Consider the following 17957-nt stretch of genomic DNA (forward strand, 5'->3'; position numbering starts at 1 on the left):
CATAGGCGCCCGCCCATTGGGCCGCCCACCCGCGCCTTATCTGCATGGCCACGCCCCCGGCGACAGAGCAACCCCGGCTTATTGGCTGGTACCCTTCCTTACGAAGAAGCTCTGCCGTGCACCCTCCAAAGCGACGCATGCTCGCAGCTGCCTACTCGATCGGCTTACGGCCCTCCTCGCCACGCCCCCCTTCTCTCCGCCCTTTGGGCCCTGGCCACGCCTCCCACGCGTCACAATGAAACAAGTCCTCCCTTGCCCGGATGTCATTGGTCCTGGTCTCTCCCATCCCGCAGATGGTTCCGCCCCCTTGCGGGAGAGCTCTGGCTGCCATTGGACTGTCCCTCGAGAAGGGCAGGGGTGATCTATAAATAGAGAATGGGTCCAAGTGACATTTTGGCAGCTGCTCCTCTCTCCCCACCTCTCCTAACCTTCAGCTTCTGAAGCGGCGCGCGGGGAGGAAAGGATTTGAGAGTCTAGTGCTGATTTTGCCTCCTCTTCCAGGAAGCCTTCCCAGATATTCAGCTGTAATACGAGAGGGCCAGGCCAACTGAGACGACATCCACCTATAAAATTGTGCTTCTAAGCGAGGCCAGCTTCACGGGCATATGGCCCGCTTAGGAGGGCCCCGAGTTTGGTTTAATACTCTGCTGTTACTGTCTTGAAATTCTTATTTTTTGAAAAAGGGCCTTGCATTTTCATTTTGCACTAGGCCTTTCAAATTCGGTAGCCAGTCTTAACGTCTAAGAGTCTAAGATCGGTCGTGTTCCAAATTCGGGAATTATAAGACCCTGGGCCGAACAGAATCTAAGTGTCTTTTATCTCCCAGATGCTGTGAGGCTTTGCGCTCACCATTCAACGATTCCAGGGGCCTTTGTACTACGTTCTAAGAGGCTTTGTTCTCCCCCTTCTAAGATGCTCTGTTCTCAACGCTCTACAGTTCATAAGAGTCTGAGCCTGACATTCGTTTGCAAGGTTCCCTCCTCTCTCCCCTGGCTCCTTGAACAGGGCTGGTGCCCCCTCAGGCGGCCAGCCTGTGTCACTACGCTGAGAGTGCGTCCCTACTAACTTCAAGATCTAGCTCCAAAATTTATACCCATTTCCCAGACGACTTTGACTCCCTAAAAACCAGGACCCAGAAGATCGTGCAAGATTCTCCCCCCTTTAATGATCCCGGATTACCTTCTGGTCCTGGACTGGAGAGACAATGTTAGAGATTGCGAGTAAAGACTCCAGAACCAGACTGCCTGGGGTGAGCCCTAGCTCTGACACTTTCTAGCTGTGTGACCTTGGAAAACATGCTTGCCCTCTCTGTGCCCCACTTTCCTTAGCTGTCTTATCGGGGCTGTAATACTGTCTACTTCATAGAGTTGTTATGAGGATTAAGGGAGATGTTTGTCAAGTGCTTGGCACACTTCCATTATAAAGAGCCACAGAGGGTCTGATAAATAAGTCAAAAATAATCTTGTGAGTCCTACAGAGAAAAAAATGAGTCTGGATTTTAGTAGAGATAAACTTCATTTAATCCTCCTCTTGTTTAAGACAGATGTAGACTGTCATTTATTGTTGTTGTTGTTCAGTCACTAAGTCATGTTTGACTCTTTGCAACCCTATGGATTGTAGCCCACCAGGCTCCTCTGTCCATGGAATTTCCCAGGCAAGAATGCTGGAGTGGGTTGCCATTTCCTTAAGTTACATTAATTTACCAACAGTGGGGAGATGATCAGGTTGATGAAAGGGGATATGGAAAGCTCGCTCTCAGACAAGATTTTCTTGGCAGTAAGTGTGTGGGGTGATGTCAGGATTGGTCTTCATCCCTGCTGTTTGTGCAAGACCAGTGGAACCATTTTCTGTGTAAAATGTTGGATCTGGAGCTGACTTAGGGTTCTGGTCACCAGCCATTTGAAGATAAGTATTCCTAGGAAGATAAATAAAAAGAGAATTGCTCATGATCCAATTAGGGAGTAAAACCAAAGATTTGAGACAAAAGTGCAGCCAGCTGAGAGGGTTCCAAGTAGGAGATGAAGAGAGATCCTTAGTAGGTGGAGTCAGAAGAGTGGTAGAAATTTTGTGGATTTCCTTGTTGGCCTTTGGATGGTGGTGATGATGACGTCTGCAGAGTTTCTGGGAATGAACACACCGCACATGACTCCTGATCTGTAGATGATAGGGTAGGGGGAGCTTCCTGTGCAGATGGAGCACTGAGCTGGGAAGGGTCTTGAAAGGGAGTATGGAAGGAGGGCAGGGCAACCGAGTCTAGTAATCTTGCCAGGATAATCCCACGGACAGAGGAGCCTGGTAGGCTGTAGTCCCTGGGGTTGCAAAGAATCAGACACCACTGAGCAACTGGGCACGCACGCACACAGACACCCATGGAGAACTAAGATCTCACATGCCACGTGATAAAGCAAAAAAAATTAAACAATGTAGCTAATTGTGGCATCTCATCAAAATCATTGCTGGGCCCTGAGGGCGGTTGAGAGGTGGATGGACTATGAGATACTTAAGGGGTGGGGTGGCCCCTGTATCTCCAAAGCTGGGGGTAGCATGCCCATTAATGGGGATGGTCATTTGCCTCTGTGAGTTGAGGGGTGTTTATGGATACAGAGGAGAAGGTCTGCTGGGAGTCACCAGGGAGAATGAATCCCAGGTTCAAATTCCTTTTATTTATTTATTTAAATATTTATTTGGCTGCATCAGGTCTTAGTTGTAGCATATGGGATCTAGTTCCCTGATCAGGGATGGTACTCAGGCCCCCTGCATTGGGAGCACAGAGTCTTAGCCACTGGACCACCAGGGAAGTCCTTCAAATTCCTTTTTTGTATTTTAAAGCTGGACAGGCTCAAGTCCAACGTCCCTTTTCTTTATAGTACCTGTAGGTGTCTCTCTCAAGATTAGGCTTAGCGGTTTCTGATGGCCCAATAGGATGGATTTTTACCTATTTATCTCCAGTTGCTTAAGTAGCAGGACCTTAATTTGGATTGTGTGGAATTTTTTTTTCATCCTCATGTTGGACTCTCTTGGAGTTCTGTAATCAAGCTAACATGATTTTTTTATCATCTAATTTCTGACCTCAGGATGTTGACAAAAGTCGTGGCCAGGATAGAAGCAGTGTGATTATCAAGGATCAGGCCTGAGTAGTCTTTTCATCCATCTCCTAGCCTGCTCTATCACTGCAGATGGATTTGGCCCTCTGTTGTCTACCCTTCTGGATTTTAGACCAGTCAGTTTTAGGAGAAACAGTCAGGATGGGGTCTAAGAGACATGCCCCATACGTGTGGGCTTGAAATGTGCCTCGGAGGTGTTCTGGTTTGTTTGGAGATCCTCATTGACTAGGGTTCATTCAACCTTTTCAAATTAAAGAGCTGCAACTCCCCAAAGGACCAGCAGATGGGCTAATTGATATAAACTGGGAAGACATGAAGCCTAAGCTCTAGGTACAAGCATAATTTGTTTTGTTGCTAAGTCATGTCTTTTGTGACCCCATGGACTGTAGCCCACCCGGATCTTCTGTCCATGGGATTTTCCAGGCAAGAATACTGGAGTGGGTTGCAATTTCCTCCTCCAGGGGGTCTCCCCGACCCAGGGATCAAACCCACATTTCTGGCATTGCAGGCAGTTTTAAATTGACTGCTGAATACTATTCTGGTTATATGGGGCTCAGGAAAATCTTTAACTATGGTGTGTAACTTCGAGCGTGACCAAGGTGTATAGAGAACTTGGCTAAGCGCATGCTCTGATCGCTTGCCTTCAGCTCTAGGCCAAAAGTCTGGGTTATAACGGGGAGCTAGGGCAGTGGAGGACAGGGGTCAAAGGACAGAGTTTCTCTCTGCATACAACCTTCTGGGTGAAGGTGAACCACAAGAAGTCAGCTTAGAAGAACTGCCCCCAAAGACACCCAGGCTCATGCTAGGCTGCCCCACCCTCTTGGGCTCTCCCATTCCAGCCCTCCCCACTCTGGGTCCTCACTAGCCAGGAACAAGCCTGTCTCCCCCACTGGATGGTGAAGCCCCTGAAGGCAGGACCTGGGCTGGCTTGGTCACCACCATGTCCCCAGCATCACCCCGCACAGTGTGACAAATGGATGAGCCAGAGAATGAGAGAAGTCATTATATCAACTTATAAGAAAATACCAACTACTGTGTATCGACTTTCTACCATAGATCAGGTGTGCAGTAGCAATAACACCAAATTAAAAAATTAAACCATTAAGCCATGAGATTACTTGAGTTTTTCTAAATCCTTCACCTGTCCGATCATATTCCTTCTATCTCTCCTCCATTAATCTTCCCTCTCCTCCTTATGCTCTTTCACATTGTTTCCCTTTCTAGTCTTCCCTCCTGGCAGTGCTCCCTCTGTATATTTTTTTATCCGTTAGTTCTCCTTCCAAAACTCCTCTCCCTACACTGCTCCTCCATCCCATCTTTTTCCCAGATGAACTCCATCTTGGTGAGCAACAGACTCAATAATACGAGAGTGCGGTGTGGCCAAAGACCAAGGCCATAGGGCCAGAGATGAGTCCATTTTAATTGCTGGGGAATTAACTTTGGAAATAACCCCGGCCCCTGCCCCCGCCCCCGCCATGCCCCTCCCCCGGGGGCGTGTCCAAGTTGGGCAGGAAATTGCTTTCCTTAGAACAGTTCATCACTGGTAAGGTGTGAAGCGCCGCTCTCCGAGAACGCAAGGACAGCATCACGAGGCAGCCAGAGTGGGAGCCCGAGACCTCAGAGGACACTGATGCGCTCGGCCAGCCCCTGCATCTCGTGGTCCGGGGGTGGGAGGGTCCCACGAAGCACCCCGTCGGCTGGCAGCCCCGGCCCTGGTAGTGGGTGCTCTGCCACAAACTGCTCCCAGCGCGCATCGTCACTCTCGTGCGTGATGTACCGCTCGCCCATCTTCCCTTCCAGTTCCCGGAGGTCCAGCCACGTCTGGTACTCCTGGGCCGGGGAGAACAAGGATTAGTTTCGGTGTTGCTCAAGGGCAGCCAATAGTTGCCGGAGCTTCGCCCCCATGGGATCTGCCTACCAGTGAGAAACCGGATACCAAGGACGGTGAAGCCACACCCTTCACAACCTACCTAGCCAATTAGCTCCACTTCCTTCTACAGCCCAGCCAATGGGAGGCTCAGCCACATTCCTAGTTCAGGGGGAAAGTACCTATAACCTAAACTACCTTAGTATCCAATAAGAGATGTGGTTCCACGCCTTCCTCTATCCCAACGAATGACTCAGCCATTCCCGCTTGGCTCTCAGCCCCGCCCCTGAATCACCTGTAACCAGGGGTGGCTGAGAGACTTGTCCACGCTGTAGCGCTTGCGCATCTTCACCTGCAGCAGGTTGTTGATGAGGTCGATGGCTGCACCGGAAGGAGAGAGACAGTTTAAATCCTGCGGGGTGAGGGCGCCCCTCCTTCAACAGGCACCCCACCCTACTCACCTGCCATGGGGGCCTTCCTTCAGTGCAGAGGCCCCACCTGCACGAATCACTCTCCCACCTATTTCCTCATTAAACTACACATTTATCCCCATCCCTCACCTTGGATCCTACATCTCCCACCAAGTCTCTACCTCAGTTTCCCCATTCCTATGTCACCTTCATTGGTTTTGTCATACACAAGCATGTACAGGTACATCTATACTATATTTCACTTAGTATTTTTCTTTAAGTCAACTCATTTACCCAAGATTGCTGGGATATGGACAAAGCAAGTTGGTTAAATATATATATATATATTGTGTATAGCATGCTGCCATCTGTGTAAAAGGAGAAATAAGAGAATGTATGTACCCATATCTGCTTGCATAAGTATATAGACTTGTAATACACACTGCCTTTGGGAAGGATGTCAAATAAAAGAATAAGAGGAAAAAAAAGAATAAGAATTTTCATTTTAGACCCTTTTGTACATAGAAAAAATCTGAACCATGTACATAACCCTTGGAAAAATAGGTAGAATTTGGTTTTAAATCAATTCACTTTTTCAACTCACTTTTTAAGGTGAAAATACACAAATATATATACATATATATTTATATATATAATCATATAAATATGTACTTTATATAAAATATAGGATACAGAATTATATAAAATGGAGACTTTCTATCACCCTGGTCAATAGAAATCCTAAGATCACTTGCCATGTCCACAAAAATAAAAAGAAAACAATGTTATGAGATGCTAATCAGTCACCAGTTTCCTGCAGAAGGCCCAGAGTCAGAGGCCCGCTCTCTATGAAAAGGATTAGTGAGTGTCAGGCATTCAAGACAAGCTAGCACTCGTCCAAGGCTCCCTGCTTGATCATGAGCCTTGAAAGACAAGGCCCCACTGTGTAAACTCCTCTGAGTATAGGCCTTGTTCTCACAAGCTCCCTTGCACACACCCATCCACACTCAAATTCACTCGCATACACCGGAGGACACACTTTGACCGAGGGACTCCGGATCAGGTCCCAAAAGATAACCCACTACACTGCTCCAGGGCTCAAGTCAACCCACCTCCTCACTGCTCGGTGCTCATCTTTCTTGGGCCACCAACACCTTTTCCTGCACTGAGTAACCCCCTCTGCATGCTCCATGAGGTCGCACCCTCTATGCCTCCCCCTCCTCTTCACGGACCACTGGACCACCTTCTTTCATGATCGCTTCTCTCCAACTGATTCCAGTATTCCCAGAACCTAGGACAGTCAGTACTAGGCATGAAGTAGACACTCAACACATACTTGTTGAAGAAACTCTTAAGGATGAGCTTGGTTTTTTGTTTTTTTTTTTTCTCTCTGCACCTTGTGTCTTTTGGAATCTCAGTTCCTGACTAGGGATTGAACCCTGGCCATGGCAGTGAAAGCACTGAATCTTAATGACTAGACCACCAGGGAACTCCCAAATGTTTGTCTTTTTAACTAACCTCCCTCCCACACTTCTGTCTTCCTGAGCTTCTGATTTCAGAACCTGCCCTTTGTTCTAACTCATTTAAGGCATCTTCACACACCCCAGTATCTTAGCCTCGCCCTTGGCTCACCCTTACACCTGGCTTTGCCCCAAAGCTGGGGCCCTCAGGAGTTAAATTTCCCAGACCCGTCTCCAAGTCGGCAGGAGCATCACAAAGACCATCAGCATTACCAGGCCATGATGCCAAAGCCCCTATATGCAGAGACCCCAAGGTCCACCTCTGTCCTGCCCCCAGCCCCCACCCCCATAGTCCCATGCTTCTCCCGACCTCCACCTGCTCCCAGATTCCAGGCCTGACTTTGGTTTCAGGGTCAGTCCTTCCCTTAGAAAACTTCAGAAACCCTCTGTGGCCCTGCCACTCCTTTAGTGAAAGTGTCAGTCACTCAGTCATGTCTGACTCTTTGTAACCCCATGGACTGTAGCCCATCTTCCAGGATCCTCTGTCCATGGAATTTCCCAGGAGAGAATACTGGAGTGGGTTGCTATTCCCTTCTCCAGGGGATCTTCCCAACCCAGGGATCGAACCCAAGTCTTCCACATTGGAGGCAAATTCTTTACCACGTAAGCCACCAGGGAAGCCCTGCCCCTTCTCTAGCTAAGCCCCTAAATCAGCTCCCTCCATCACTGGGTCTAATCCTAGGGCCCAGGCCCATCTTCATCCCAGTCATGGCCCCAGTACCCGGCAAATTAGCCATGCCCTTGTTCCTCAAGCCTGCCGCCTGGCGCCACTGCTCCTGCGGGGTTAATCCTTTTGGGGTCATAACCCCAAAGACTTCAGGCTCCAGCCAACACCTTAGGAGGACCTGTTCTTTCTCCTAGCCACCCCAGCCCTTTGACTTTCTCGGGTCTAGTCCTTCTCCCCGTCTCGCCCTAGACAAGCCAAGTATTAATTAATAGCCTCCAAGGTGGCAAGTGTCTTAACGTTCCTAAGGCACTTCCTTTCCAACCCACATAACCTAGTCTAGGCCTGAGTCTTCGGACCCTAGTTCCACACACGTGCTGAGTCCCTCCCCCAAAGTTCCAGGTCTCCGTGCCTCCCTTAAACAGCATCACTAGGCTCCACCCTCACGGCCACAGGCCTCCTCAGGGCGGCCCCGCCCATTATCCCCACCACGCCCCCACCGCGGGACCCCGCCCCTCGCCTGCGCCCGGGAGTCAGGCGAGCCCCTCACCTCCGGCCGAGATGCAGCTCCAAGGGCAGGCCGGGTACATGAAGGCAGCATTCTGGATCTGGTCTTTGATGTCCTCGTCCTCGTTGAAGGGGAATGTGCCGCTGAGGCTGACGTACATGATCACGCCCACCGACCACATGTCCAGCGAGCGGTTGTAACCCTGGTTGAGCAGCACCTCGGGCGCCAGGTAGGCCGGCGTGCCCACCACCGAGCGCCGGAACGACTTCTCGCCGATGATGCGCGCGAAGCCGAAGTCGCACAGCTTCACCTGCGGAGGCGAGGGATAGAGGGTCTCAGGGCGTGTGGAGGTCGTGCCTCCCGCCTCTGTGCAAGCGTGCCGCCACTACAGAATCCCAGACAAAATCGAACGCTGGTTCGAATCCAGGCTCCTCTGCTAGCTGGGTGACCCTGGGCAGGGGGCTTCCTCTGTCTGGGCCTCCGTTTATTCATCTGTACGAGGAGGGGGAAGATAGTACCAGCGCCTATCTCAACGGGCTGTCGTGAGGATTATATGGACTTCATCCATCTAAAGCTCACAGGACAATAAATCCCCGACCTGCAGTGAGGGCTCTGTAAAGGCTCCCTGCTACTATCCCTCTGTCATGTCGAACAGGTCTCAACCTTCTTCTGCCTCTGTCTCCTCTTTTGCACATGGCGATGCTAACAATCCCTACCTTAAAGGGTATTAGTATGAATTGAAAGAGTAAATACATGGAAAAATGATAGAAGCAGCATTGGGCATAGAGCGGGCCTCAGGGATCTCAGCAGAGGGACAGAAGTTCTCGCAGCCCCGTTTTTGTCATCCGGGTTGAGGATGTTAACAGCAGCTGCCGATCAGGCTTCCCTGGGGATTAAAGGGAACCCAGCATGTAAATAGCTGACCATGGCATCCATGGTCATAGGTGTGAACCTACCTTGCCCTCGTTGGAGGCAGTCGAGGGTCATGAATAGGCTTCAGAGCCAGCAAATTCTGGGTTCAAGGTCCTGTCTGCTGCCTACCAGTCCATAGGCAGCTGCCACCTCTATTCATATACTGTCCCTCCCCTACTCAAAACCCTTCTCTGGCTCACTATTGCCCCAAGCCTCTATTGCCTTCAAAAACAGCCACACCCCAACCCCTGACCCAAATCTCAATGTGACAGCCATACCACCCTTTCCTAGGATCCTTTGCCCTTTTAACAGACCTTATAATCTTTTACTTTTCTAAGATCCACCCTTTTCTACCTATCTTATGATGGAATATTAAATGGCCATAAAAAGAAGTGAAGCACTGACACATGCTCTAACATAAATGAACCTTGAAAACATTAGGGAAAGAAGCCAGTCACAAAGGATGACATATTATATTATTGTATATTCCATATATTGTGTATTACATGTGTACATATATGGAATATACAATAATATAATATGTCATCCTTTGTGACTGGCTTCTTTTTCTCAATTAATGTTTTCAAGGTTCATTTATGTTATACATGTGTCAGTAGTTCATTTCTTTTTATGGCCACATATGATGGGCTTCCCTGGTGGTTCAGATGGTAAAGAATCTGCCTGCAGTACAGGAAACCCAGGTTCAATCCCTGGGTCAGGAAGATCCCCTGGAAGAGGGCATGGCAACTCACTCCAGTATTCTTGCCTGGAAAATCCCAGGGACAGAGGAGCCTGGTGGGCTATAGCCCATGGGGTCGCAAAGAGTCAGACATGGCTGAAGTTACTGAGCGCACACACACACACACACAGAAGTGTTTGTTTATTCCATTTACATGAAATGCTCAGAACAGACAAATCCACAGAAAGTAGATTAGTTGTTGTGGGTGGGGAGATGGTGCGATTGGAGAATGTTGGCTAAGAAGCATGAGGTTTCTTTTGTGGTTATGAAAATGTTCCAAAATTGATCATGGTGATGGTTGCACAACTCTGAATACCCTAAAAGCCACTAAATTGTATACTTTAAAGTGGTAAATTGTATAGTATGCACATTATATCTCAATAAAACTGTTGTTGTTTTTTTTTAAGTACACCACAGGGCCTTTGCACAGGCTGCTCCCACTGTCCCTTCCCCCCAAAAAACCTACTCTTTCTTCAGATAAATTGTCTCTGACCTTCCACTGGGCTATACAGTTTGAGCTCATAGAACTGTGTCACAGAACTCATCACAGATATAATTACATTCTTGTGACAATTTGACCAATATCTCATCTACCCTCTATGAGCTTTGCTGTCCAGCATGTTGGCTACATGTGGCTGCAGATCACTTGAATGTGGCAAGTGCAGCTGAGAAACTATTTTTTGTTTAATTTTAATTAATTTACATTTTAAAAGGGGTCCTAGATTTTTTTTTATTGGAAAATTTTTAAATAAGCTTGGAACAACTTGGGTGTGTCAATCTAATTTCCCAACTGTTAACTTTCTGAAATCTATGTGCAAAATCAAGTATTTCTCATAGAAATTTATTACCCAAATTGAGATTTACTTTAAGTGTAAAATACACACCAGATTTGGAAGACTTAGTAGGAAAAGAAAGAATATTTCATTAATAATGTTTATGCTAATTCCATGTTGAAATGGTAATATTTAGATATACTAGAATAAAGTATATTAGCAAAATTAATTTCACCAGTTTCTCTTCAGTTTTTAAAATGTGGCTTACTAGAAAATGTAAAATTGTAAATAGGGTTCACCTTATATTTCTTTTTTATTAATTTATATTTATTTATAAATTTATATATTTATTATAAATTATAAGATTTAATTTATATGGAATCTCTGGTTGTGACCTATGAACTATTAGTTGCATTATGTGGGATCCAGTTTCCTGACCAGGGATTGAATCTGGGCCCCCTGCATTGGGAGCACAGAGTCTTAGCCACTGAACCACCAGGGAAGTAAGTCCCAGCACATTATATGTCTAGTGGATATTACTGCTGTAAGTTAGAGTTTCTCATACCCTGCACTACTGACATTAGGGAAAGATAATCTTGTATTATGGGGCTATCCTGTGCACTGTTGGATTCTTAGCAATCGCTCCATGCCAGTAGTAATGCTTCCCCTCAAACAGCTTGTGACAACCAAAAACGTCTCCAATGTTGTCAAATATCCCCTGGGATGCAAAATTAGTCCCAGCTGTAAACCAGTGGGCATGGGGATGGGGATGTCTCTACTTACTACAGTTCCTAATGCTCCAGCATGCAGCCTGGCACATAGTAGGCACACAATAATTTTTAGTTGATGACCAAAATGAACTTTTAAAATGAAATGAAATAATCACAAAAGAGAGATAAGGAAGCAAAAACTTCACAGGGATGTGGAAGGGCTAAATGAGAACCTGTAGCTAAAGGCCCTTAAACACAGTGGGCACCCAATTAACTGTAGCTGTTATAATCATCACCCTTGCTCAATCTGGCTTTGCCTCAAGGGGATTCTCATCCAACCAATCAGAGGCTCATCAAGATTGTTTTCCTGGGACCTCCCTGGTGGGCCAGTGGCTAAGAGGCTACATTCCTAATGCAGGGGGCGTGGGTTTGATCCCTGGTCAGGGAACTAGATCCCACATGCTGCAACTAAAAAAGATCTCACATATGGAAGGGAAGATTGAAGATCCCGCATGTGGCAACTAAGACCAGGAGCAGCCAAATAAATAAATTTGAAAAAATATTAAAAACAAAGAAGAACACCAAAAAAACTGTTTTCCTAAGAGACCCACAGAAGAAATTACCAGTTGCTCCCCTGCAATATCTGTTCTCTGCTTCTCCCCTTAATAAAAATTCTCGATTTTTAATGCGCCACACGGCCTCTCAGAATGAAAACTACATTTCCCAGCAGCCTTTGAAGTCCCACGTGATCAAGTTCTGGCCAATGGAATGTGAGGCGTGCCCCGTGCACGTTCATAGTATTACCTTAGGGAAGGAAAGGGGTGCATCTACTTCTACCCCGTTTCTTTCCTCCCCCACATTATCCTTTTACATTTGGGAGGTGGGGCAGCAGCGGCACAACATGGACCATGAAGACCAGGCAACGCCATAGAGAGGCCACAACAAGACAGCAGGAGCTGTGGTCCCAACACCGTTGCACTGCTTTTTCCCCCTCAAAATGATTATGCTAGTCCGTCCGTGAGTGAGAAGCAAGCCTCTGTCTCACTTAAGCCATTATCTTGGGTCTCTGTGGCTGATTAATTATCTTGATTAACACAGTCCCCACCCACCGTTAGCGTTAGATGGACTTCCCCAAATAAGGAGGGGACATTTCTGACCTGAGGAAATGGGTCGGCTGATGACAGCAACACGTTTTCTGGTTTCAAGTCACAGTGGACGATATTCTTGAAGTGAAGGTGTCTCAAAGCCACCAGGATCTGAGGGGAGGAGATGGCACCAGTAAAAGTTAGAAACGTCCCTTCCGTGAGATTCTGCCTTCAGCAGCCAGCCCTCCAAACCCCATCCATGCCATCACCGCCCCCCACCTCAGCCCCCGCCCGGAACCAGGGAAGGCATTGGAGCACCAAAGAAGAAGCTCAGAACCCCAGAACCATTTCAGTCAAAGATAGAAGTTGGACATATAATTCTAGGGAGACTGAACTTGAGCAGGGGGTTTGGGAAGATCCTGCTGAAAAAGAGCTATGAATAATGCAGCGGTTTCAAGGAGGTGCTATTGTGTGATTCCATTTTTTAAAAAAATATTTTTCACGCATTAAAAACTTGAAATACTAAACAATTACAAACAATGCCAATATGACATATTATAAATCAAACATAACACCCTTAAGAGTTGGGGGGATTTGAGAGCCAGCCTTATCAAGGTAGCAAACCTGACTCCACACTTGCCTACAGCAAGTCACTTTCTCTCTCTCGGTCTCAATGTTCTTACCTGTAAAATGAGGGTGATAACAGAAACCATCCTCATGGGTTGCTGTGAGTTTTAAGTGAGTTGAGTGAAATATATAAAGTGCTTAGGGAGGGAGGGAGGATCAGGATGGGGAATACATGTAAATCCATGGCTGATACATGTCAATGTATGACAAAATCCACTACAATATTGTAATTAGCCTCCAACTAATAAAAATAAATGAAAAAAAAAAACTTAAAAAAATCACCTTAAAAAAAAAATACAATGTCTTGTTAATCTCAAGGGAGGTATATGATGTTTACTCTAAATGGACCTTCTGAATTTCAAGTATTTTTAACATAGATTTCTGCATACCAATAATTAATGACTTCTGGTCTAAAGAATAAGGTGAGAAGCAACTTAGTACATATACTGTTTAAAAAATAAAACTAGTTTTCACCAGAAAAAAAAAAAGTGCTTAGGGCAATGTCTGGCACACAGCAAGCACTCCATGTGAGCTATTATTATTGTTGTTTTGGTTATTATTCTTGTGATGGCCTGTTAGTGGACACGTTCCTGTGAGTGTTTCAAATCAAACTTTTCCTGCTGTAGCTGTTAATTTAAAAATATTCTATGATGGCAAGGTGAGCTGACTTAAACAAACAAAAAAAACTGTTGGGCTTCCCTAGTGGCATAGTGGTAAAGAATCTATATGCTAATGCAGGAGACATGGATTAACTCCCTGATCTGGGAAGATCCCACATGTTGCAGAGCAACTAAGCTCATCAGCCCCAACTATTGAACCTGGGCTCTAGAGCCCGGGAGCCTCAACTACTGAAGACCTTGAAGCCAAGAGCCTGCACTCCACAAAAAGAGAAGCCACTGCAATGAGAAGCCCACACACTACAACTAGAGTAGCCACTGCTCACCAGAACTAGAGATAAGCCCAGGCTGCAATGAAGATCCAGCACAGCCAAAAATAAATACATCAATAAAATTTAAAAAAAAAAAAAAAAGGCTGTTACCATTTGTAACTACTTATCTATGGAAGCCATGATTTTCCTTGATTCTACATAACTCAAACAAAATGTCAAATTGTCAAAAGTGTGACATAAGCATGAAGCTGTATTTTATATCTTAGAACTGAAATATTTGGACTTTTTCATTGTTTTCACTGGATGATTTTCGAGTATGGAAATGCTATTTGAAAGCTACTGCTGAGGTCCAAGTTCCTCACTCTACAGAGAGGCTGGGGGTCCAAAGCCATATATGGACATCCTCTCCTACATAGCTTCGGTTTACTGATTTTCCCAACCACTAGTAAATATGGTGAACAAAGAGGGTAGATGGGAAGCTGGACAGACCCAGGTTCAAACCTTGGCCAGACAGCTACCTGGCAGTGTGCCCTTGTACGTGTATGACCTTGGGCAAGACCTGGGAAACCCCTCAACCTCAGTTTCCTCATCTGTAAAATGGAGATTATAGTAATACCTACCTCGAAGATGGTTGTGAAGTTTGTAAGTTCATGAGGTATAGGGCTTAGCCCAGGACTTGGGGTGGGGCAGGCAAGAGGCAAAAAGCAGAAATCTGCAGAGAGAAAGAGAAAGAGAGAGAAGAGCACAGACAAAAAGAGAGAAAGAGATGAAAGACCAGAATGAAAGAGAAACTGCCTCAGTTGCTGAAGGCAGGCAGTTTTCTCTCCCCACTTGAAGTCCAGATGGGCCTGTCTTGGTGAGTTTCTATCCCCACCCCGCAAGCCAGACTGACAAAGGCAGACAGCTTGGGAGAGCAAGAGTGCTGGGCCTGGAGAAAGGAAGCCAGCACAGGAAACTTTTCAACCAACAGAGAACATGTTCTAGAATCAAGTGTAGGGCCAGGCAGGTGGGAAGATATTTCCAAGAAGGCTGTGAAACCCCCAAAATGAAAGTAAACACCACAAACAAAATGAAGAGGAAAAGAAATACCAGGATAAAAGATGGGAACAACACAAGCAACAAAGATTCAGGGTCCTTCATATACAAAGAGCACTTTACAATTCAATAAGAATAATACAACTGAAAAAAATGGCCAGAGTGCATAAGTGAAAGTGAAGTCACTCAGTCGTGTCCGACTCTTTCCGACCCCATGGACTGTAGCCTACCAGGCTTCTCCATCCATGGGATTTTCCAGGCAAGAACACTGGAGTGGGTTACCATTTCCTTCTCCAGGAGATCTTCCCGACCCAGGGATTGAACCCAGGTCTCCCGCATTGTAGGCAGACGCTTTACCATCTGGGTCACCAGGGAAGTCCAGAGTGCATAAAGTACAGGTCAATAAACGTATGAAAATATGCTCAACCTCACTCATAATTTTTAAACCACCAAATGAAGCCATATGAAGTATTATTTTTCCACCTTTAAGACTAGTGATTATATTGGGAATTCCCTGGCAGTCTAGTGGCTAGGACTCAGCACTTTCACTGCCATGGCCCAGGTTCAACCCCCGATCAGGAACTAAAATCCCTCAAGCCATGTGGCTTGGGGAAAAAAAAAAAAAAGGACTGGTGAATATATTATCCAGAGTAAGGACTGAGAAAATAGACACCCTCAAACTCTGTTGGTGAGAACAAAGATTGAAAGAGGTTTTAGAGAATAACTGGGCAACACCTTTCAAAAAAATTTTAAGCACATTTCCTTCGGCTCGGGAGTCTACTATTTGAAACATGTTCTATTGAAATCCTCCCACCAGAGCCTGTCAATGTTTGTAGACAAATGTTCACAGGCTGTTGTTTGCAGTAGTGGGATAGTGAAACCAACTACATACTCAGCAACTGGAGAATTTGGTGATATTGTCACGGGATACAATTAAGAAAAAGAGACAGTTCTGCTAACTACATACTGAAATAGAACGGTCTTTCAGAAGCACTATTAAAATGAAGAAAGTAAGAAGCAGAACAACAGTGTTATATGTGATGTGAAATCAATTTAAATGTACGTACGCATGCACACAGACACACACACACACAGACAAATAACACAAATTAGTTTGACTTTTGGAGAAGGGAATGGCAACCCACTCCAGTATTCTTGCCTGGAGAATTCCAGGGACAGAGGAGCCTGGCAGGCTACAGTCCATGGGGTTACAAAGAGTCAGACATGACTGAGTGACTAAGACACTGTTTGGCTTTACTTGGTAAAAGCCTGCTTCCAGGTTTAAATCCCACCAGCTGTGTGCCCTGGGTGAGCTACTTAAAGTCTCTGAGCCTCAGTAAAATGGGAGTAGTAATAACCACTACCACATAGGTTGCTAGGAAGATTACATGAACTGAAACAGTGACTGGCATACAGTAAGGGCTCAATAAAGGTTAGTGACCACATCGTTTATCATTCTCATTATCAGCACCCCCATCTCAGCCCTGCCCACTCTGGGTGATCACTGTACAGACCCGGGGCTATCGAGGTCACCGCTGTGTCCTCACACTGCCCGACATGGGGCCAGACAGTGTTTGCTGAACCATTTAATAAATGAATGAATGAGCTCCCCAGAGAAAGGCCTCTCTTTCCCTTTTTCTTCATGAAGTCAGGCAGGCCCAGTGAGCCTGACTCATTATATAAAGTAATAAAAGATAAAAAATAATAGTTATTATTTTCTGTAATATTATTATTACTGCTCTATTATTTTCAACTTATCTTATTATGTATCTATTGTTATTACTCTGTTACTGTTATTCTACTAACTGTTCTATCATATTCTATTATAATTTTTAAAGTATCATTCTAATACTTTTTCTATGATTGTTATTATTACTCTATTACGACATTTTCTCTTATCCGCTATTATGATTCTCACCCAAGGTCTGCCTGCCCTTCAGGGCACACAGCGCAGGTGTGAGTTGCAGGACAGGTGGGGAGCCTGGCTGGGGAGGCGGGCGGTGGGCGGGGCGGTGGGCGGGCGGTGGGCGGGGCGTGCGCACCTAGGTGATGAGCGACTTGCAGGACAGGTGGGGAGCCTGGCTGGGGAGGCGGGGAGGCGGGGAGGCGGGGGCGGCGGGGGGGGGCGGGGGGCGGGGCGTGCGCACCTGGGTGATGAGGAACTTGGTGAGGCGCTCAGGCAGCCGGCCCTTCTCGCTGGAGAGGATCATCTCCAGCATGTCCCCGTGCAGCTTCTCCATCACCACGAACACCTTCTCCGGGGTCTCGAACATACATTCCAGGTTGACAATCCCTGGGTGCCGCAGACTCTGGGGTGGGGAGGAGGGCGGTCAGGACCCACGTCGCCCATGAGCTTGCGACCCCAGAGGACAAGCCACAGGAGCGGGCGGACAACGAACAAGAAGAGGATGTCCCTGGAGGGCCGTTCCCCCCTGGGGGTGGCAGTGGCAGAGGGAAAAGGGTGTCCACAGCCCCAGAGAGGACCACCCCTCCTGCACCACTGGGTGTCCAGAAGGATCTTTACACCATGAAGTTATGGTGAAGGCCCCGGGTTGAGGGAGCAGGAGAGAAGGGAACCTGAAGAAATGGGAAGGAGCTTTGTACATCTGTATCTTTTAAATCCCCGCCCTCCTGGCTCTTGCCCAACCCTTGCCTAGCTGAACCCCATCTCTTCACACAGGTCCCCACCCAGCCTCCTCCCAGGGTTCCAGGCTCCAGGCTCCAGCCCCACAACCGTTCCACCTCCCCTCCAATAGCAGCCAGTGGGATCTTCCTAAAGTTCACACATCTGACTCTGTCCCCCTCTTTGCTCAGAATCTTTCCATGGCTCTCTAGTACCCTTAGGAGAAAGCCCATAGGGTGGGACCCCACCCTGCTTCCTAGCCTCACCGCCTACCACCTTGCTTCACATAAACCATCTAGTAACCTTGAACCCCTTCAAATTCCTAGAAGACTTTGCGTTCCCTCTCAACTCTGGACCTTCGCACAGGCTGGTCCCTCTGCTCAGAATACGTGCGCCACCCCTTCAGTCTCAACATGCATACCGCCTCCTCTAGAAAGCCCTCCCTGACCACCCCCAGATTGGAGGAAGTGGGAAGGGAAAGCCCTTGCAGA

The 17957-nt window shown here is 46.9% G+C and overlaps 1 protein-coding gene across 1 annotated transcript in view; it reads right to left on the reverse strand.

The window, feature by feature from the left end:
- Positions 1-4479: 4479 nt before the first annotated feature.
- PRKD2 (protein kinase D2) overlaps positions 4480-17957 on the reverse strand; it is a 32908-nt gene continuing 19430 nt past the window's right edge. The window contains exons 14-18 of the mRNA XM_043899577.1: positions 16991-17152; positions 12365-12463; positions 8116-8383; positions 5267-5352; positions 4480-4934 (exon numbers count right to left, since the gene is read on the reverse strand). Of these exons, the coding sequence (XP_043755512.1) occupies positions 4722-4934; positions 5267-5352; positions 8116-8383; positions 12365-12463; positions 16991-17152 (828 nt within the window). The 3' untranslated portion in view covers positions 4480-4721. The remainder of the gene's footprint in view (positions 4935-5266; positions 5353-8115; positions 8384-12364; positions 12464-16990; positions 17153-17957) is intronic.

This window comes from Cervus elaphus, chromosome 4 (assembly GCF_910594005.1).
Source record: "Cervus elaphus chromosome 4, mCerEla1.1, whole genome shotgun sequence".
Lineage (NCBI taxonomy): Eukaryota > Metazoa > Chordata > Mammalia > Artiodactyla > Cervidae > Cervus > Cervus elaphus.